This window comes from Microtus pennsylvanicus, chromosome 4, assembly GCF_037038515.1.
Source record: "Microtus pennsylvanicus isolate mMicPen1 chromosome 4, mMicPen1.hap1, whole genome shotgun sequence".
Classification (NCBI taxonomy): Eukaryota; Metazoa; Chordata; class Mammalia; order Rodentia; family Cricetidae; genus Microtus; species Microtus pennsylvanicus.
The window spans coordinates 40,912,619-40,934,814 of NC_134582.1; the positions used below are offsets into that span (position 1 = coordinate 40,912,619).

At 44.8% G+C, this 22,196-nt stretch overlaps 1 protein-coding gene across 1 annotated transcript in view; it reads right to left on the reverse strand.

Moving 5' to 3' along the window:
• Nucleotides 1-19,530: 19,530 nt before the first annotated feature.
• The window catches only part of Sh3rf2 (SH3 domain containing ring finger 2), a 105,573-nt gene continuing 102,907 nt past the window's right edge, over nucleotides 19,531-22,196 (reverse strand). The window contains 1 exon segment of the mRNA XM_075968759.1: nucleotides 19,531-21,235. Coding sequence (XP_075824874.1) covers nucleotides 20,960-21,235 — 276 coding nt within the window. The 3' untranslated portion in view covers nucleotides 19,531-20,959.

The following is a 22,196-nucleotide window of genomic DNA, read 5'->3' on the forward strand; positions in this document are numbered from 1 at the left end:
TAAATGCTCCATGTCAACATGTAATCTGCGATCAACCAACAACTGAAAAAAGCAGGCCCGGTGGAGACAATGGTTAAATGAAAATAACCTGTTTTTTATTCTTTCACACTCAAACACACTCCAGGCTTCCCAGACTCAAATTGGCAATGATACCTAGTTTTGGCAAGGAAGCCTGCACTTCCATACAACAAACTCTGTCTGAAGAAAGCAAAGATGGTGGCTTGTGCACAAGACTCTGGCTCGCTCTGCCTCTCAGCTGATCTGAAGGGTGTTGGTGTGTTAGTGGGCCTTCCCCCAGGAGCCCTGTCCCATTTGCTGCTTCCCATCAGTGAAGACCAAACTTAGTGTTTCCACAGAGATGGGTCCAGGCATGTCAAATTCAAGGCTCCGAGAACACTGTCTACTACAGGATCATAGAACAGGAGCAGAATTTATAAGAGAGTTCTCTGCTATTGTTATAAGATAGTACAGAATGATCTTGAAGGGAGGCGGCATTGGGCCACAACTCATGATTTTCTCTAAAAGAACATGTCAAGGCCAAGAAAAAGAACTTGACAAAAACCTGTGCTTCCTATGAGCACCGTTATCCAATACTGCGTGTTTCTGTGACAGATAATAACTGATGTTAAGCATTCATCAGCTTCATCTACTCCCCAGCTGTGTGAGCTGGACAGAACAGAGACCCTGGTATAGCTCTAGGGGATACTGTGTATACATTGGCTGGTGGTACTCTTGGCTTTTTTCCATCTGTCAGCTGGCCTGAGAATGCAAGGCAAGAACTTCCCAACTCTGCAATCTGTGAAGTCTGTGAAATTTGTGGTACAAATCTGAAAATTACCCAACAGTGAAGGCACAGTCTGCTTATCATAGACAAATTCCTTTTGGTTTTACCAGGATGCAAACTGTGGAACAAATCTCAAATGACTCCCTGTGCCAACACACAGGCAAGAGACGTTCCAAAGTAACCTGTTCAGAATGCCACGCATCAGAAACCAGTAGACAGGCCAACAGAAAGCTCCTTGACGCTGTTCTATTTGCAGAACAAACTAAGGCCAACAGCTGCATTCCTGGGATACTCTAATTGTTTTGGAACAAAGCTATGCAAAGTATGGACGTCCCTGAGTGTCCATTTTCTGATACAATTATTTTTATTTGTTTATATATTTCATGGAGCTAGAATTTATTTATCCCATATTCCATAATGACTTTTGCATGACACCCCTGTTATGAACATTATATACAAACATATTAACTCAAAAATATTCCCTTTTGGACTTTTAAAAGCACTGAATTAAAAAAAGAAGCAAGCAAAGGTAGAAGACTCTACAGCATGTCTGTTTAAATTTCTGTAGAGGCATTAATATTTCTCCCAGTCTATTTTCTTGGTTCATTTTCCACCTAAATGACACTGCTTCTGCTCGACCAAATGCAGAAATAAGAAGCAATGATTTTAGATGGAACTCAAACTTTCATAGTTAGAAATCTATCGTAGGCCAAATCATGACTGCCTTTATTATACTATCCAAACATGCAGCTTCACTGTCACCCGCCACCTTTTGACCAAGGATGATTTGTCCTCTGTGTAATGGAACTGAGTCCAGACATGAGCACCTCGGAAAGTGAGGAGTTTTTCTGACCTTCTAGATTTGTCTTGGAATGAACGGACTTTTTCACCTTGTGTGTTACATAATTTGGTTTACTGGCTAACCCGGGTTCAAAAGATGAGCTAAATCCTCATGAAATCTTTCATATGAGCCATAGAAAGTTTCCAGAAACAAAAAACAAAACAGCAGCATGTGTAAAAATGTGTAGCAAATTCTTGTTGCTTACGCTGTTGAGAGTTGGGAGCCATCATTGTTCCCTGTGGACAATGAAGCCCGGAGGACAAGGCTATCTGTAGAAATTTGGTCACTGGTTCTGGAGACTAACTTATGTTATCCCCTAATTTTGATGAGGACAGATTGTTCCCATTCAATGGTATATTTATAAATATGCCATTTATAAAATAAAAATTTCCCCCAAATGTGGAATTCTGTGTTGGTACCCTGGCAAGTGCACTCACTGGGACTTAAGTGTAGGCGGCTCATAGCGGCTGCATGGGCTAGCTCCACACTGAAGGAAACCTCCTGTGCAAGCCCACCCCTCCCCCTAATCTCACTTGGGCTAGTGCTCACTCTTGTTTACAGGCAGGACTGGATGGAAGACTGAACAGGGTGCTTCAGTATCAAATTAAGGCCCCCAACTTTAAAACAACTACTGTACTCGATCATTACATTGGATAATTATGGAACTGTGTCTTTTTAAAAACAGCATTCTTGCCAATGTCTTAAAAAGGGAGGGAATGTACCACATTTTCTTTCTCCATTCTTTGGTTGAGGGACATCTAGGTTGTTTCCAGGTTCTGGCTATTACAAATGATGCTGCTATGAACATAGTTGAGCAAATGTCCTTGTAGTATTAGTGTACATCCTTTGGGTACATGCCCAAGAGTGGTATTGCTGGGTCTTGAGGTAGATTCATTCCCAATTTTCTGAGAAACCGACATACCAATTTCCAAAGTGGCTGTACAAGTTTTCACTCCCAGCAATGGAGGAGTATTCCCTTTACTCTATATCCTCTTTAGCATAAGCTTTCATTAATGTTTTGTTCTTAGCCATTCTGACAGGTGTAAGATGATATCTCAGAATTGTTTTGATTTGCACTTTCCTGATGGCTAAGGATGTTGAGCAGTTTGTTAAGTGCCTTTTGGCCATTTGAGATTCCTCTGTTGAGAATTCTCTGTTTAGGTCTGTACCCCATTTCTATTTATTTATTTATTTATTATTATTAATTTATTTATTTATTAAAGATTTCTGTCTCTTCCCCGCCACCGCCTCCCATTTCCCTCCCCCTCCCCCAATTAAGTCTCCCCCCAGCCCGAAAAGCAATCAGGGTTCCCTGTCCTGTGGGAAGTCCAAGGAACCCCCACCTCCATCCAGGTCTAGTAAGTTGAGCATCCAAACTGCCTAGGCTCCCACAAAGCCAGTGCGTGCAGTAGGATCAGAAACCCATTGCCATTGTTCTTGAGTTCTCAGTAGTCCTCATTGTCCGCTATGTTCAGAGAGTCCGGTTTTATCCCAGGCTTTTCCAGACCCAGGCCAGCTGGCCTTGGTGAGTTCCCAATAGAACATCCCCATTGTCTCAGTGTGTGGGTGCACCCCTCGCGGTCCTGAGTTCCATGCTCGTGCTCTCTCTCCTTCTGCTCCTGATTTGGACCTTGAGATTTCAGTCCTGTGCTCCAATTTGGGTCTCTGTCTCTGTCTCCTTTCATCGCTTGCTGAAGGTTAATATTCAGGAGGATGCCTATATGTTTTTCTTTGGGTTCTCCTTATTTAGTTTCTCTAGGATCACTAATTATAAGCTCAATGTCCTTGGTTTATGGCTAGAAACCAAATATGAGTGAGTACATCCCATGTTCCTCTTTTTGGGTCTGGCTTACCTCACTCAGGATAGTGTTTTCTATTTCCATCCATTTGTATGCAAAATTCAAGAAGTCCTTGTTTTTTACCGCAGCGTAGTACTCTAGTGTGTATATATTCCATACTTTCTTCATCCATTCTTCCATTGAAGGGCATCTAGGTTGTTTCCAGGTTCTGGCTATCACAAACAATGCTGCTATGAACATTGTAGAGCATATACTTTTGTTGTATGATAAGGCCTCTCTTGGGTATATTCCCAAGAGTGGTATTGCTGGGTCCAGGGGTAAGTTGATCCCGAATTTCCTGAGAAACCGCCATACTGCCTTCCAAAGTGGTTGCACAAGTTTGCATTCCCACCAGCAACGGATGAGGGTACCCCTTTCTCCACAACCTCTCCAACAAAGGCTATCATTGGTGTTTTTGATTTTAGCCATTCTGACCGGTGTAAGATGGTATCTTAAAGTTGTCTTGATTTGCATTTCCCTGATCGCTAAGGAAGTTGAGCATGACCTTAAGTGTCTTTTGGCCATTTGAAGTTCTTCTGTTGAGAATTCTCTGTTCAGCTCAATGCCCCATTTTATAATTGGGTTGATTAGCCTTTTACGGTCTAGTTTCTTGAGTTCTTTATATATTTTGGAGATCAGACCTTTGTCAGTTGCAGGGTTGGTGAAGATCTTCTCCCAGTTGGTGGGTTGCCTTTGTGTCTTAGCGACAGTGTCCTTTGCTTTACAGAAGCTTCTCAGTCTCAGGAGGTCCCATTTATTCAATGAGGTCTTTAATGTCTGTGCTGCTGGGGTTATACGTAAGAAGTGGTCTCCTGTGCCCATGTGTTGTAGAGTACTTCCCACTTTCTCTTCTATCAGGTTCACTGTGTTCAGACTGATATTGAGGTCTTTAATCCATTTGGACTTGAGTTTTGTGCATGGTGATAGATATGGATCTATTTTCATTCTTCTACAGGTTGACATCCAGTTTTGCCAGCACAATTTGTTGAAGATGCTCTCTTTTTTCCATTGTATACTTTTAGCTCCTTTATCGAAAATCAGGTGTTCATAGGTTTGTGGGTTAATGTCAGGGTCTTCTATTCGATTCCATTGGTTGACTTCTCTGTTTTTATGCCAATACCAAGCTGTTTTCAATACTGTAGCTCTGTAGTAGAGTTTGAAGTCAGGGATGGTAATGCCTCCAGATGCTCCTTTGTTGTATAAGATTGTTTTGGCTATCCTGGGTTTTTTGTTTTTCCATATAAAGTTGATTATTGTCTTCTCCAGATCTGTGAAGAATTTTGATGGGATTTTGATGGTGCACCCCATTTTTAAATTGGATTATTTGATATTTTGATATCTAGTTTCTTGAGTTCTTTGTATATTTTGGAGATCAGGCCATGTCAGATGTGGGCTTTTTTCCTCCATTCTGTAGGTTGTTGTTTTGTCTTGTTGACTGTGTCCTTTGCCTTAAAGAATATTCTCAGTTTCAGGAAGTCCCATTTATTGTCAATCTTAGTGTCTATGCTACTGGGGTATATTCAGGCAGTGGTCTCCTGTGCCAATGAGTTCAAGGCTACTTCCCACTTTCTCTTCTATGAGGTTCAGTATGGTTGAATTTATGTTAAGGTCTTTGATCCATCTGGACTTGAGTTTTATGTGTAGCGATTGATATAGATCTATTTGCATTCTTCTACATGTCAACATCCAGTTATGTCAGCACCATTTGTTGAAGATGCTTTCTTTTTTCCATTGTATAATTTTAGCTTCTTTGTCAAAAATCGGGTGTGTGGATTATAAATATCAGGGTCTTTGATTCAATTCCATTGGTCCACAGAAACCAGACACTAGGGAATTTCTCAGGGATCCACAAGGATGACTCCAGCTAACAATCTAAGCAACAGTGGAGAGGGTGCATTAACTGTCCTTTCCCTGTAAACAGATGGATGACTACCTTAATTGCCATCATAGAACCTTCATCCAGTAACATTAAATATCAAACTCTTACCCAAAATTTCTTTTTTGCTTTGTGTTATTTTTAGGACAGGGTCTCAAGTATTCCACACTGGCCTTGAACTTACTATACAGCTAAGCATGGCCAATGCTCAGGTCTTTTCACACCCCACATTCTGGAATTGCAGGCATGTGCCAACATACCTGATAAAATTTAATTTTTTATGTAGCATATAAAGACACATCCATCTAATTAGTGTGCAAATTTGCTTTAGCCTTTAATAAATGGTAAAATTATACGTTTACTAAAGAACTGTTTTAAAATAATTTTTTATGATTTGTTATTGGAAAATGATTTATATACCCTTTAAAATTTACCTATCCACCTAGAATTGCATAAAAAATTTAATCAAAGAGGTTTTAGGTGGAAAAGGTTTAAGAAGCACTGTTCTAACAGACATCCTCTGAGTCTGAAGGTATCACAGGAAAAGACTGAGTGGTTAGCAGGCAGGCTTCATGGCAGGGAGTCACGGGCGGGGTGAATTCCTAGAGGACATGGTGTACATGCAGCAACCTCTCTGGATCAAACCCAAGAGAAGAATACCATGTCAGCCCCTGCATTGCCCTCAGCCATGAGCTGGAGAGACAGGCAGGCACAGGACTGGAAGGCAGAGGGTTTTTTAATTTGTTGGTGAGGTGCCAAGCTGTGACAACTGACAAGGTCGAGTATCCCTTTGACAACAGAGTGAGTAACACAGGAGGGGTGGGATGTGAAATAAACATGGAATGTAGCTCCCTTGCTTTCCTCCTTCCTGGCTCATCACCCATCAGGGGTTAAAGACAGATGTCTTCCTCTCTTGGAGGCTGAACTCTGGGTCATCCAGTGTCATCCCTGTTGTTTGAAGAATGTCACATACCCCACAGTCTCATTGAGAATCTTCTATCCAGCAGGCTGGATGCTTCCTTCAGCATCCTGAGTGTTCTGATCTTTCCAGGATTGGCATGCAGGCTCCGTGAAGGCGAATACAGATTTCAGCATCTATTAGGGCGAGGGTACGGCCTGGAAGAACTACAGTTCTTTAAAACTGAAGCAGTCAGGGAAGGAATCGGTCCTCTCTTCTTGCAGAAGTCTGTCTTCTCAGACGATGCTTAGGCTCGTCTTTCCCCAGTGCTGCTGAAACTGATGGATCTTTTGATCCCTGAACTCAAAAGTTGCCATTTCCCCCTTTGTGACTAGTAAACATGGTATCAGGTGATGCTCCTGCTTCTTCCAGCTGTCACCAAGCTAGTGTTAACATCTATTGATGGTTCTTTTCTGAACCAACTATTACTGTCGTGGCCAAGCAGTGATGTCTTAATTCCACCAGTTTCTCTACACTTAGCACATGCATTCTGTAGCAAAGTGGTTTTTCTTTTGTAAAAGTTTTTCAAAATGATAGTTTTTATTTTACATACCAATCCCAGTTCTATCTTCCTCCTCTCGCCCAGCTCCCCCATTTTCCCTCCACCCAACCCCTTATCCACTCTTCAGAGAGTGTGAGGCTTCCAATGGGGAGTCATCAAAGTCTGTCACAACAGTTGAGGCAGGGTCAAGGCCCTCCCCACTGTATCTAGGTTGGCCAAGGTATCCTTCCATAGGGAATGGGCTCAAAAAAAAAAAAAACACCACCACCACCACAACAAAACAACAACAACAACAACAACACACACACACACACACACAACAGTTCAAGCACTAGGAATAAATACTGGTTCTTGCTAGTGGCCCTACAAACTTCCCAAGACACACAACTGTCACCCACATTCAGATGACTTACATGGTTCTATGCAGGTTCCCCAGTTGTCAGTCCAGAATCAGTGAGCTCCCACTACCTCAGGTCACTGTTTCTGTGGGTTTCCCTGTCCCATGGTCTTGACCCCTTTGCTCATATTATCACTTCTCCCTCTCTTTGACTGAACTCAAGGAGCTTGGCCCAGTGTCTCTGTATCTGCTTCCATCAGTTACTGGATGAAGGTTCTATGATGACAATTAAGGTTGTCATCAATCTGATTAGAGATTTTTTCCTTTATATTACAATGGATACAGAGATCCCATTTGATCTTTTGGACTATCCTGTTACTATCCAAAGTGAATGATTGTGTCTAATGATGAAGAAATAGAATGATTGTGTCTAATGATGAAGAAATAGAAGACAAAGCCCATTTTATAAGATGGGAGACATCCTATAAAATAAATGGTATTTTTCAAAATAACAAGATCATGAAAGGCAATCTTGAGCTGTTCCAGATTGAAGGAGACCGGAGCGCTAGACAGCCGTTCTCCATACGTGGAACTGGAAGGGATCCTAGACAAGGTTTTGTAAAGATTTTCTATAAAGGAAAATGGGACAACTGGGAAAAAAATGAGTACAGCAACTGAGTAAGATCAGGACTGGTTAATAGCACCCTGCAAAGCCAATGTCCCGATTTCCGTAGCTGCACTGGCGTTTGTGTACGAGCATACCCTTGTCTTTGGGAAACAAACTCTAAAATGTGGGACTATAACTTGCCATTTGGTCTTCAACCTCCCCAGTGGGTCAGGGGAAAAAAAAATCAAAACCTGCACAGCAAATGTTAACATTTGGGGAACCTACTGGCAGGGTGCATGGGAATGTATTGTACAATTTTAGAAAACATTTATATAAGCCTGAAATTATTTTGGAAATAAGCTAAAATTCATGAGCTCTCAGAATTTCCCTGAGGCCTCAAGCATTTCATTTTGAATATCAAACCTGACCTGCATGCCTCCTAGCCATCCTCATGTGACCAACTGGGCTCCGTTCAACTCCTCCTTTGCTGTCTTGTCTTTTGAGGCTCTTCCTGGGAGAAAGTGCCACCCTGCATCTCTGGTGTCCTCTTATGCAGAGAGGGCAAGTGGCCTGAATGGGCACACTAGGAATCAACGGGTACCAAGGACTGCTGCCAGAGTGTGCAATGAAGGAAAATCAGACAACTGAAAAAAATCTCATAGGAGAACTATTTAAGATCTGCAGTACAGACGAAGTCCAAACTGACCGTGCCGAAGGAGCAAAGGGCAGCGCTGAAAATATAACGAGAAATAGTCTGACAAATTCTGAGACTTGCTTTATAATATCACAGCCTCAGTTTGTCCATGAGTTTCCATGAAAGCCCAGTAAAGCAGGAAGTTAGCAGATGCTTTTTTTTTTTTAAAAGATTTATTTGTTTATTATGTATACCATTTCTGCCTCCATGCATTACAGAAGTGGGCACCAGATCTCATTATGGATGGCTGTGAGCTACCATGTGGTTGCTGGGAATTGAACTCAGGACTTCTGGAAGTGTAACCAGTGCTCTTAACCTCTGAGCCATCTCTCCAGGCCCCTTCCCTCTCCTCAGATGTTGTTTTCCACGTCCCTGCCTACTTTTCACCTAAAGTCTGACTTCTAACCAGGGGCTCGTGTCCATGTAACAGGCTAGTTTGGCTTTATTTTGGAAAATGTAGCAAGGACAGATGTTGTAAGCCAAGTTCGTGGGGGGTCTTACTGTACTAAATTTGGGATTCTTACCCAAATCTCTTGTCTCCAAAAGAACTATAATCTGTGGTTCCGGAGACTCAGAGGACCAACGGAGTCCAGGCTCCTAAACGGTTCATCTGGGCTCATCAAGCTCCTGGGTGTTCTCAGGGGCGCATGCTCGGTGTAACCCTTACGCATCAGCAAACATGCTCCAAACAACACAACGGCGACCGGAGCCACCCGAGGAGCCAGGTGGCTGCTTCATGTTCAGCGGAAGAAGCAGGCGTGAATACACTGCGTGTTCCCAGCTGAATTCTCTATCACTTTATTGCTGAATTATTACTCGGGACTCGGTATTAGGTCCTTCTCACTACAGAACATAGGCAGATGTTGCGTTTTGTTATTCATGAGGTTTAGCTCTTAGAGGAGAACTCAGTCTGTCTCAGGAACATCCTGCCTCTGACGCGGTACCTGTGTGGCTTTTGTCAGCGAAGGGCCAGCCTGCTCTCCATCTAGAAAACATCCACTGTGATCTACACGTCAGTCCTGGTGTCAGCTGGGGGGAGAGCGTCCCTCTGAGAGGGAAGGCAAGGTCACTGGGGAGCACTATAGGTGGATCCCATGAAAGACAGGTTGAATTGTTTGCCTTTTTAACGACGTTGATTGTGACGCAGTGCTTCTGAGAGCTAGCGCGAGGCCTGGGAGGTCATAAAGAAGGACTGTCAAGGGAAGGCCACTGCCACATTAGCCTGACATTCCAGGTTGTACCAAATGATGTAGAAAGAATTCCGACTCTGAGAGCAATTGACATTTTAATAGGCACCTGCAAACCTCATTAATAAAGGAGGTGTGCATTTTTCCTATGCTAGAATCGTGAAGGACCTGGAATCAGCCCTTCTTAGTGCTCCCGGCCAGGGCTTTCAGGATTAGGCAGGTAGTAATTCTTTACCTACCGAGTGCCCAAAAGACAAACCTATCTGAAGCAGAAAGCCATGATGTCTGAGACAAGCTTTTCACTGACCATTTAGATGAGGTAGTGAGCAGTTGGCAGCCACAGGCTGGGTGCAGATTGCTTTTTCTCCCCTCTAAACTCTATCATTGCCCAGCCTGTGATCCCGTGGATAGTCATCTCAGTAGTCCTGACCTTCCCTGTTGGCAACACAAGGACTGTGAGGATACTCTGCTGCGGAGGAGAGTTTTAAGTGTCAACACAGGAAAGCGCACAGAAGGCTGGCCCACAGCAGGGCTTCTAGAATTATTCCCTCAAAGACAGTAGTATGGAGGTAAGAGGCTCCTTGAAGGTCACCCGTCCTGATCTTGCTTCTTGGTTAAAGGATGGAAATCCTGTACATGGGAACGGATCACCAAGTGGTGGCTCCTTGTTACACATACAGCCAGAGTTCCTTTTTCCATTAAAAAGAAAATGCCCTGTCTCCATTTCCTGGAACTCTTTAAAATTATCCCTAACACCTGTCACCCCAGTCTTAATCACTGGTGGAAGAATGGTCTCAGAACTGTTTGTCTCAATTGGCCATTTAAGTTTAATAGTAAAAAACTGGTTAATGATAACAATGCATCGTAAAACCTCCAGAAGGAAAGGAAAATGTTTTGTGGACCATTTTGTTTTTGTGTGTGGCAGTTTTAAGTTATTAGTTTTCAAAATCAGTACTTTTTTTAATGGAAACAACTTGACCAAAAATCTGTCACAGAATTTTTAGACCCATTAAAACAAGTTTAATGAGAAAAAATAATCGTACATTTTAATTTACAAAACAAAGAAACAACAGCCAGGTGTGTGTGTGTGTGTGTGTGTGTGTGTGTGTGTGTGTGTGTATAGTGCCTCTATTATTAAACCCATCACATCGTTGAGAGGCTTGAGTGTCAGAGAGGTGAAGTGACTGCCCGATGTCACACAACAAGTCATTCTTTGTATACAATGCGTATGTTCCAATTCTACAGCCTGGGCTCTTACGTGCAATGCCAGAGAATCCTGGGAAAGACAGGAGGAGGAGAGAAAAGAAGAAAGGCAAGGAAAGACAGGGACTCATCACTGAGTATTTTCTGAGTGCATTGGTGGGTGGAACTTCAGTAAGTTCATTCTGACCATAAAAGAGAGATGACATTTCATGCCTGTCTATACAATTCTAAATCACCATTTGGACTTTTCTGAAAGCCCTTGACAGAGTTGTGCAGTCATTGTCTTAAAGAGCCTCGAGAGTTGGTTCCTTTGGGAAATGAGTGCCTAAAACCCTGACTTCCTGGGATTCTGGTGCCTGGGCCAAGCCTCCTGTTCTAGAGATGGAGATCAGAGTGGCAGAGGTGGGGTGGAGTGGGGTGGATGCGAAGGCGAAGAAAAGGGGCGCAACCTTCATGTTGCTCTGGTAACTCAGGAAGCATCTCCAGAATTCATCTTTCCTACAAAGGTCTCTCTTGCCAGAAAAGAAGATCCATCTCCCTTCCCACTGTCTTCTCAAGAAATCATTACTGAAGCCAGGTGGTGGTGGCGCACACCTTTAATCCCAGAACTCAGGATGCAGAGGCAGGCAGATCTCCATGAGTTCGGGGCCAGCCTGGTCTACAGAGCAAGTTCCAGGACAGCTAGATGACCCTGTCTCCAAAAGAGAGAAAGAAATCATTACTGTATGATAAAGATGCTTGTTGAATGGAGGGCAGTTAGTGGAAGCCTGCCTGGGAGCCCCCTGGCACTTTGAGCTTTTTTTCCGGCTCTCCGTGCTGCACGTCTGGTTCCATCCTGCCATCACAGTTCAATTTAGATGTCACCTTCTTGGGGACACCTTCCCTGGCCACACTGCTCACACCTCTCAGCCATCCTCTGCTCCGTCTCTCTGCTGCCTCCTTAACCTCTGTCCTGTAACCGTTGTGTGTGTTTGCTTACTGTTTGCTCCCTTCAAAGACATGAAAAGCAGGCCTGCCCTATTTACCGTGGTGTCCCAACTCTATTCAATAGTTCCTGGCTCAAAATAGGTGCTTGACTAGTATGGCTGAATGAAAAGAGAGTTGATGAAATAAGGTTGGTTTTTAACCTAGGAAGCAAGTGTTCTGGGTCTGAATGGGATAGAGATTTTGGTCCAGACCCCCTAGGCCGTGATGGCACATCCAGCAGGGGTTAACGAAGGAATGCATTCATCTTCTGAGCTACAGTGTGCCAGAGACATTTGGTTTCTGTTACTTGACATCAAAGAGGAGGAGTTGCTATTGAAACCACCAGCCAGCTGAAAGCTTGCCCTGCCAGACCCATTTGCAAATCAGAATGGACATTGCACAATTTGGGTCAACCCTATGAAGCTGCAAGTCCCTAGGGAGAGACCAGTGAACCTACTAGCTGCATTCTGGGATAGAGACAGCCCTAAACATTAAACCAGCTCCTTCAGACGAGCTGGTGAGCGGGCAGAGATAACTGGAAAGGACTGGTGAGGGCAACGGCACAGAATGCATTTCAAAATAACTGTCATATTACTGCAAGCCTCGTGTATCCACCAGCTTTTCTAAGAGGTTAAAAAGAGGCCGCTGCTGCTTCCTAAGTGTGACCTTAGATGAACAAATGGTTTATCCCCTTCAGTTGTTTGATCTGTAAATAGGAAACATGCTACTTAACTTATGGGGCTGTTCTGAGGCTCAGATCAGAAAGTGTGCGCAGATAATAATGACAGCATTACAGAGAGCTTTCTATGCGTTTGGCACAGAGCTAATGACATTGGGTCTGTTACCTTATTTAATCCTCATTCAAGGACATTCAAGGTCATTCAAGGACAGCACACTTTACACCTGCATTTTAAAGCAGTCTCCTTAGACTTCCTGGGTGCTTATTTGTGTGGCTCTCCTGAATGCCAATAAAAAGCTTTGACAATCCCCTCCCATGGTTCACAGGAAGGACCTTAGGATGGCTCTGGCAGGCAGGTCCCCAGTGATCTATGGCAGTCAAACCCAGACATCACAGTTGCTTCCATTAAGTTGGTCCTGCAAGCTAGCACTGGCTCCAAGGTGCCCACACAAACTGCTCACCATGCGCGATGCAGCATCTGCAAGTGCCTCTTGCTTTGTCCCTGCATCCTGGCTGACAACGTCCTAGTCCTTACCAGGCTGCAGTACTTGTCAGCCAGCAGTGACCCTGCTTGCACGATCAGTCTGCCTCTAAAAGGGCTGCCTTTGAGCTCTGTATAAACATCAGCATGGGACACTGGAAGATGTCACCTCCGTGAGCCCTCTTGTTTCCACAGGAGATGAAAATAGGACTGCGTTGGGAATCATCTCCTTCTTGTTCTGGGAATCTGCTTTGTGTCATTTAGTATGAAGAGAGGCAAACCCAGAAATATCTCAGGGAGAGGGAGTGATTTGGGGAATGCAAAATGGCCATTGTGCTTCTACGTCCTGCCTCATGCACTTGGCGGAGGCTGGCAGCCCTTACAGGAGGGTTGGCTTTTCTTTCAGCATTTCCCCGGGAAGAACCCTCGCAGTTACTTTCCTCCAGCTGAGACTTCTTAGAAGGCAGCCATGCTCACTGCTATACCACCACCACAGCACCCCACTCCTGCCTCTTGGACAAGATCTTTTGTTTAACTTTGGGAAGGCTTGACCCACTGAGATGTACCTTCTTCTGCCTGTCCCTAGCCTAATCCTAGTGATCTCAACAACACTGACCCTTGCCCTATCTTTTCCAACCTTAACCATATTAAAAGTATGTTTACAAGCTGCTTGGTGTGGGAGGTCCTTCTGTCTATGTGTTGCTTTTATTGGTTAATGAATGAAGAAACTGGCTTGGCCTGATAGGGTAGAACAGAGCTAGATGGGGAAGACTAAACTGAGTGCTGGGAGAAAGGAGGTGGAGTCAGAGAGAAGCCATGGAACTGCTGCTGGAGACAGATGTGCTGAAACTTTGCTGGTAGGCCACGACCTCGTAGTGATGCACAGATTAATGGAGATGGGTTAAATTAAGATATAAGAGTTAGCCAATAAGAAGCTAGAGCTAATGGACCAAGCAGTGGTTTAATTAATACAGTTTCTGGGTTGTTATTTCAGTTCTGGGTGGCCAGGACGAACAAGCAGCCCCCTCCAACAGCTGCCATTAATGAAAAGGAGGTTGCAATTTAAGATAGAAGTTTGAATTTAGAGTTTGGATTATGGTTCTTGTGACCTTGGCCAAGCTGAATTCTGAGCTTTAATTCCACTCTCTACAATGGTATGATATCAAAGCAACACCTCTCATAGGGCAGATGGTTTAGATGGAATGCATGAAACATGTAAAATCCTTTGCATGTTGCAGGTGCTGAGGAAATGATGATAATTCTCTCATTAGATGCGGTTTTGTTTGTGCTTTGTTCTATTTTTCAGTTTCCACTCCACATCCAACTGATTTTGTGACCTTACACAAGCAACCACAACATTCTGAGACTCAGTTTTCTGATCTGTAGTTTGGGAATCAAAACAGATTCTCCCTGCATGCCTCACGGGGTTCTTACGGGCATTTGTTGATGTCGCTGTCATCACTGAGCTCTGCAGCAGCAACGGCATCGTCATTGTCATCAGCATCATCTCAGTTGCAGCAGCACCACGACGACCACCACCACCGCCACCAAGACACCTTCAGATTCAGATTCCAAGGAGCCCTTCGGGTTTCCATAGCTGCCTACTCAGAGCTGTTAGGTAAAGGCTCAGAAAAGAGGTGCCACAAAGTCCCATCCTCAAACAGTTTAGGCGTTGCTTCAACTTAGAAGCAACAAACAGGGGTCCCTGGGAGAGCTCTTGAAAAACCTTCATGGCTAGCATTGTCTCAAAACCAGACACGTCAGTTCATCTGTCCCCAGCGACAAATCAAAGTCCTGGAATCGCAGTGGCAGGAGACAGATGGGGCTGCAGACACTCGGAGTGCTTGCAGCTTTGTGTTGCAGTATCCACGTCACTATTTACTGGGCATCTCTGTGGGGGGTGCTGAGAATTCCATCCGTCCCATGTGTGGGAACATTACAAGGCAAAGATAAGCATGGAATTCAGGACTGTGGTTGGGAGGGATACAGTGGGATCTCAATAGTATTAGCAATTACTATTCTTTAAAAAAATGTATACCAGATATGGTTGTTTCATGATCTTATTAATCATAAAATGGTGTAGATTATTCATATATATGTAACATTTAATAATAAAAAGGGGAAAAAACAGAATCCCCCCACTAGAAACAAGAAATCCCACACCATGTGAGCCATACCTACTTTTGTCTCCTATAAACTAGTTTGTCCCTATCACTTCCCCTAAACCGTGGTCCAAAGCGACTGACGGATAACTTCACTCTTCGCCACACTGTTTTCTGCTCCCCACTTCCCTGGCGTTTTATTTGAAGGTACACCTTGAATCCCACCTCTGAAGTTTTCTATTTGTCAAAGTGTAGATCAGTGGACTGAGGGCCCCCTGGGAACATTTTGTTTCTGCTCTGGTCTAGGACATAACTCTGGCAGACAGCTTGATCATTTACGATTGCTCTATTTTAAGCAAAATGTCCTTGTGTGATTTATTCCCAATGACACCGAGCTGCTGCAAGCATCTCCGGTGTTAACCTGTTTAGTCCTTCCTCCCAAACACACGCCCTAAGCAACTGTCCTTCATAGTCACATCGGAAGTTGCTGGGACTGTGTATATCCGCTCAACAAGAGAAGACTGGAGTCTTTTCCTTTCAAGGTATAATAAGCAAGGGAAGCAACAGTGGCTCCAGCGTTGGTTAGGCTAGTCTGTTAAATGTGTGGTCTTGTCCGAGGAGCTGGGAGGGCGTATTAGCCATCCTTCTTGTTGCAGCTCCTCATTTCCCAGGGAATCCAGAGGTGTGTGGTGGCTGGCGGGGTGTAAGGATAAACGTGGAGGCCTGGTCATCTTTGAGATAAACGATTTCCACACCTGCCAATACCATGTGTGAGGAGGAGCTGGGAACCACACAAGCACTGCGTGTACCTATGCAGTGTTAGCTGGAAGAGGTACACTCAGGGGCACAGGTTACCTTCACCTGATTAGCTTCTTCCCTGGGCCAGGATGGGGTTGGGAGGAATCCACGTCTTGCTGGTGCTGTTCACTTCCTGTGAGTGACCTCTTTGGCCTTGTTTTGTATCACAGGGCAACAGTCAGACTTTCAGTAACCAGACATAGGCACTAGCCAATAAGAATGGAGAAGAAATTTATGGTGGCGATCTCAGTGTCTCTGGCTAGATGCTGGGTGGTGGAGGGGAGGAGAGGGTCTGGGGAAAAAATCTAGGTGTGGGATGGGAAGAAGCTGCAAGGAGCATTGAGTACCTGCAATTCAGTAATTTTAGTACAGACCTATATCAGTTTTCTAAGTACTGGTGTAGCCATGCTCCTGCCCATGACAGAGGTGGATGAGATCTCTTTCTTTGGATCTTCTGAGCCATGTTGGGGGCCTTGTTTTCACCTGAAGACTGCTGAATATGACTCTTAAGACCACTATATTAGGGAGATCTGAGAATCCCTGGGCAACTAATCTTTAGTAATTAGATCTAACTTTGGAAGGGTTTGTGACTTGAAGGATGGAGCCCAAAGGGGAAGTATGCCTAAATCAAGCATGGATTGTGTGCGTGAATGACGCAGGCCTGGGGGATTGATTGGCATGCCAACAGAGCTGTGGCCTGGGGGATTGGCACGCCGACAGAGCTGTGGCTATTTTGTTGAAGCCACCGTATCCTTCCCAGCTCTTTTAGGCTCCTGCCACACAGTAGACCTGGTGTGCACGGACAGTCTGACTTTTTCAGGAGATGTTGAGACTCAAGAGTCATTGGGTCAGTGTTTGGACTCAGCAAGTCGACATTGCTTCAAATTCTTCCGCTCCAAGAGCCCTGCCTTGGAGACGGGTGAGGGGTGGGAAAAAGGGTGAACCCAGGAGAGAAAGGAAGAAGATGAGCTCTGATGGGGGGGACTTGATGTGCTTTTTTTCAGTATGGCCCTCAGATGGTTGTGGCCCATTGCTGTCTCTCAGCTGTCCTCCCATGTCCTCCAAACACATCCTACCCTGAACCCCTTTGGTGTCAGGGTCTGAGCCTGAAGCAACAAGGTACTTCCAGGGCCTCTGATTCTTAGCTGGGAGTTGTAGCCTGTTCAGAAAGGAATTTCAATTGGAGTGTTGGTTCTCTGGAATGTTCTACTAAGGAGCAGATTTGTCAGTGGAACTTGGTCTAAGCCCAGTTGCCGAAGTTTTCTGTCTACTCAGAAGCCCGTTTCTCCATTGCTCACTCTTTCTCTTGCCTTTCCTTCAGGACTCAGACTGTGTTCTGAGCTCTAAGGCAAGGCTGTGTGGATTTCTTTTTAACCTCACTGTGTTGGACAGACCCTTTGCTTTAGAAATTCCCACCTGGAATTTTAAAGTCTTTTTTGTTGTTTTCTTTTGTTTGAGACAGGGTCTCACTATGTAGCCTTAGATGGCCTAGAACTTGCTGTGTAGACCAGGCTAGTCTTGAACTCATATAGAGATCCTTTTGTCTCTGCCTCCCCAAGTGCTGGGACTAAAGGTGTATGCCACCAGGTTCAGCAGTCCCATTTTCTTAAAAACAACCAAACCTAGCAGTTGTAGGTATTCATTAAGCATCATTTATTTTCTTTCTTTTTAGAAATAACTTATTTTTATTTTATGTGTATTGGTGTTTTGCCTGCATGTATGTCTGTGTGAGGGTGTCAGATACCCTGGAACTGGAGTTACAGATAGTTGTGAGCTGCCATGTGGGTGCTGGGGATTGAACCTGGGTCTTCTGGAAAAGCAGCCAGTGCTCTTAACTGCTGAGCCATCTCTCTAGCCCCCTTAAATTATTTTCTTATCTCAGGTAATCTCCACAGTGGTCCCGTGAGGTTGGCACTATCACCCCTATTGATGAAAAAGAATGTCTGTGTGATCAAGTGGGATAGTTGCCCAGAAAATGATAAACAGAAACCCAAACTCTGTGTCCAGCAGAGCCTGCTGGCCTTTTCTGAATTTGTAGCCAAAATTACACCACGTTGCCTTCTAGCAGTTGGGACTCATTCACTGTCCTGGAGTGAATAATGGTCTTTTGGTTTATACATTACAGTCCCCAGCTGGACTTTGCCACCAGATAGTTTGGGTTCTCATCCTTGCCTCAGCCAGTCTGTGGCCAATTTCCAAGTTTCCATTTCCTCAGCTCTATAAGGGAACAGTTATAGTTGCCTTACAGTGTTTTACGGTAAGTATACAAGAAGATGAATCTATGATTCTCATTGCTGTATCCAGTATGGAGGTAAACGTCAGACAGGTGTTGGTGGAATAAAAGAGTGAAAGACACTTGTGAAGAACAGAGTCCACAGAATCAACTCACCAGTGCTCATGGGGCTTGTAGAGACAAAAGCAACAATCAGGAAGCCTGCATGGGTCTGAACTAGGTCCTCTGCATATACGCTAGTTGCATAGCTTGCTGTTCTTGCCGGGACCCTATAGGAGTGTGTGTGGGGGTATCTCTGACTCTTTTACCTGCTCTTGGGACCCTTTCCACTACTGGACCCTTTCCTTATCCAGCTTTGACATGAGGGTTTGTGTCTGGTCGTATTTGAACTTGTTACACTGTGTTCAGTTGATATCCCTGGGAGGCCTGCTCTTTTTGGAGGGAAAACAAAGGAGGAGTAGGTCTGGGGAGAGGGGAGTTGTGTGTAGGGAGGACTGGGAGGTGTGGAGGGAGGGGAGACTGTTGTTAAGATGTAATATATGAGAGAATAATAAAAACACATAACTGGAGGAAACACAATAGGCTTTTGCTTACAACCAAATGTCTGAATATACTTCTCAATGTTATGGTAGGGCTGATACATGAATAAAGTTCCATTTTCATCAAAAAAGGTGTTCATGAAATCAGCTTTTACTTGGCAATATCAGCCCATTCCACCCAAGCACTGGCAACGTTCTTGCGGTATGCTTTGGGAGGCCTTTGACTCCGGGAGTGGATGGAAAGCTTGCGCCATGGAGGTGGTGATCCTTGTAGCTATCCTCATTTCTCGGAGAGGTTATGCTGGGGAGATGGCAGGAAGAGAAAACCTTCTATTTCATGTTTCATATTCATTTCTATTTCATAGAAATCCTTTTCTGTTGCCCTGTAAACCATCTACTCGATAGCCACACACTGGACCAGTTGCCACTGGGGAACAGCCTAAACAATCAGTTGGCTTATTAATACTGTATATTTGCCACTCTGGGTCTAGAGTGACTTGGTATACTTAATGAGAGTGATTTTCTGGAGTAAAGATGAGGCACAGGTACCCACATTTAGAAAAATCATAGTGTGTTTCTGTCCCTGCGACTGTACTATTTCTCCATCTGGTTGGCTGTCCTGAGTTGAATGTGCTGATTTCACGGTGTGTACATGAATCCCAATCTCACAGAAATGCAAGAACAACATGCTACCGTGGGCCCCACCGGCTCCAAAACTCTGGCACAGATGCCGTATTCCTTGGCAGGATTATGGTTTCGTTTTATTCTATTAATGTCTAGAAATGCCTACAGATAATTCAGTTTGCCAAGTGTGTGGGTGGGTTAAAGATGTATATTCGCAATCCCGAGACCTGCAAGAACTGTCTGCGGTAAACGGCTAATTAGACCTGCCTTTTTTGTCTTTATTAAGTGGCATCCAGCCTTAGTAGCAAAAGGCATTTATGCATCAAAGTGTCCACGTTGATGGGCATGTGATGAGCGCTAAGTCACAACAATTACATTTAATGAGAACTAATGGGCTGTCTTAGAGCGTGACCCTGACTCCCAGAGCTGCCTTCCCCGCTCCCCCACCCTGCTCACAAAGCTCCCTTGCCGGACCTGCTTGCTCCAGTCCATCCAAGAGGAGTCACTTCATTTTGACCCTTTCTCCATGGCAGACTCTGTCCTCTTCCCTCTTCTGCCAGTGGTGTAAACATTGCACCCACCAAACCTGCTTTCTATTCTTCCCTGAGAAGCTTGTTCTTCCCCACTTCCTGCCCCTTCTCGTCTGTGTCTGTCGCCTGCATGATTCTTCCTTTATTCCTTCTATCTCTCTTTTTCTTCTCAAGCCTTCTCTGTCCACTTCCTTTGGTAGCAGCTCTCCCCAAAGAGCACCCCTTCTTGCTCTCCGCCTTTGTCCTATTAGAAGAAATAAGTCATCTGCCCTAATGCCTCAAACGGTTAGGAGCCTCGGAGAGCAAAATTGTTGGAATGCAAGCAGAATATGGATCTAAACTTGCTGCACAGTCAAGGTTGCTTTGAAGCGCATTTTGCTGTGAGGGGAAAAATGAAAAGTCTATAATGCCATCCATGTCCCTTATCTGCCTCTCCATGCCCCCTGTTTATCTACTGTGTACAAATATGTGGGAAGAAACGGGCCAAGAAGCTTAACGCATAATAATCTTTTGGCATTTGGTAGTCAGTTTTCTCTCTGGCCTTGTTCGTAGTAAACTCGGGAAGTAACTCCCTTCAGTTTCTGTGGCTTCCCAGAAGACGGCAGAGGCTGTTCTGTGTGATGAAGAGAGAGTGGGATGGCGATGAGGTCAAAGAGGCCCTGAGAACAATTTCACCTCTGCCACACTGCAGCTGTCCTAGGATGCAGAGACGTTTTACGTTGAGCGCACGGGCCGAGAGGCCAAATCCTGCACACGTAAGGCCCAGGTGCCGACGCTGTCCCCATTTCTTGGCTCAAGCCGTAGGCTCGGCTGAATCAATCACTAAGTTTAGAAACATGCTGGGTGGTGGTGGTGCACGCCTTTAATCCCAGCACTTGGGAGGCAGAGGCAGGTGGATCTCTGTGAGTTCGAGGCCAGCCTGATCTATAGAGTGAGTTCCAGGACAGCCAGGGCTACACAGAGAAACTCTATCTCAGGGTGGTGGGGTGGTGTTGGTAGGGTGCATGGGGAGAGGCCAACCAACTCAGGGCAGCAGTTCACACCTTCCCAGTCCTTCAGGTTACAACGGGTGTTCGAGGAGACTAATCCTTAGAAGACCAGTAGGATGCCTGTAGTGGAGGCAGACTGTATTTACACGCAATTCACCTCTTTCTGTGTCTAAAAAAAGCCACCCAAGGAATCATTTGCTGGTAAGTATGGTCTGTGTGGCTGAAGCAGTGGATACTGGGGGCATCGTCTTGCCAAACGCTGACTTTCTCCGGAGGTCTGTCTGTTGTCCCGAGTGGCAGCCACATCGGTGGGCAAATAGGACGGTCATCTCTGCTCCTGAGGGGACTGCTTCAGGATGGGACCCCTTCAACGTGGCTGGCTGTTCGTGTTTTCCAGAGGTGGCATGGGAGGCATAGTGTTTGGTAGGAGGAGGGCTGTAATTCTGAAATCTTACGGTTTTGACTTGCTGTAAAATAGAAAGAAGAGGCAAAGGACTAGGTGTGAGATGTGTATTCTATCCCCAACCCCTGGATAAGATGTGTCCTTTCTCTACAGTTGTCCCCACTCAAGACGCCTCATTTAGGTGGTGTTCATTCAGCAAGCATTGGTGTCTACTATGCATCGTGTAATATACCCTGTGAGGTGCATAAGCTGCTGAGATGGTGGTGGAGTAGCATCTCATAGGCAGCCAGCGAAAGCTGTTCTTGAGGCAGAAGGATTTAAGAATTAGGGTGAATAGTTTGGAAGAAACAGGGTCAGCAGTGGTCTTCACAAGGACCCCTCTGGAAAATATAAGTTCACCTTTCCCCTCTCCCTTCTCCCCTCTGCTTGTTAAGGTTTATCCCCACGAGTTCCCCACAATCTCCTTAGAAACACTCATCCCAGAGCTGGTTTCCTGGACACCTGCTGTTGCCATCTAGGCTTCTAAGTGTTGACTGACTTCTCTGTACATTAAGACCACTAGACCAATATACAGGGCTGCATTTCAAGTGTGTTTTTAAAAGATGGAAGAAACAGAGACAAGTGTGGTAGCACAAGCATTTGGATAGGGGATTGTGGGTTTGAGGCCAGTTTTAACTATATAGTGAAAATATATCTCAAAACCAAAGTAAAACCTAAATGCAAGCATCCGAACTAGCCTAAGATCTGGAGCTCTGGGCCGATCAATACTGGCAACACCTGGCTGAGCTGAAGAAGGGTTGCTCCCTCTTTATGAGACCGTGTCTCCACTTCACTTGAAGCCCCATCTCACTTTGCTTTCTCTCATGCCTCCTAGGTGGTTATGTATCTTGCTTGGCAATTATAGGTGTTTGCTTTAGCTAGTTACTGTCCCGCAGCTTAGAAAGTGTTCTTTCTGTGGTACTTCCTGGGAGTTACTTCTTTGTTCCATGAAATTACCTCGTTTTTGTCTGCAAGTTTCCCCTGCT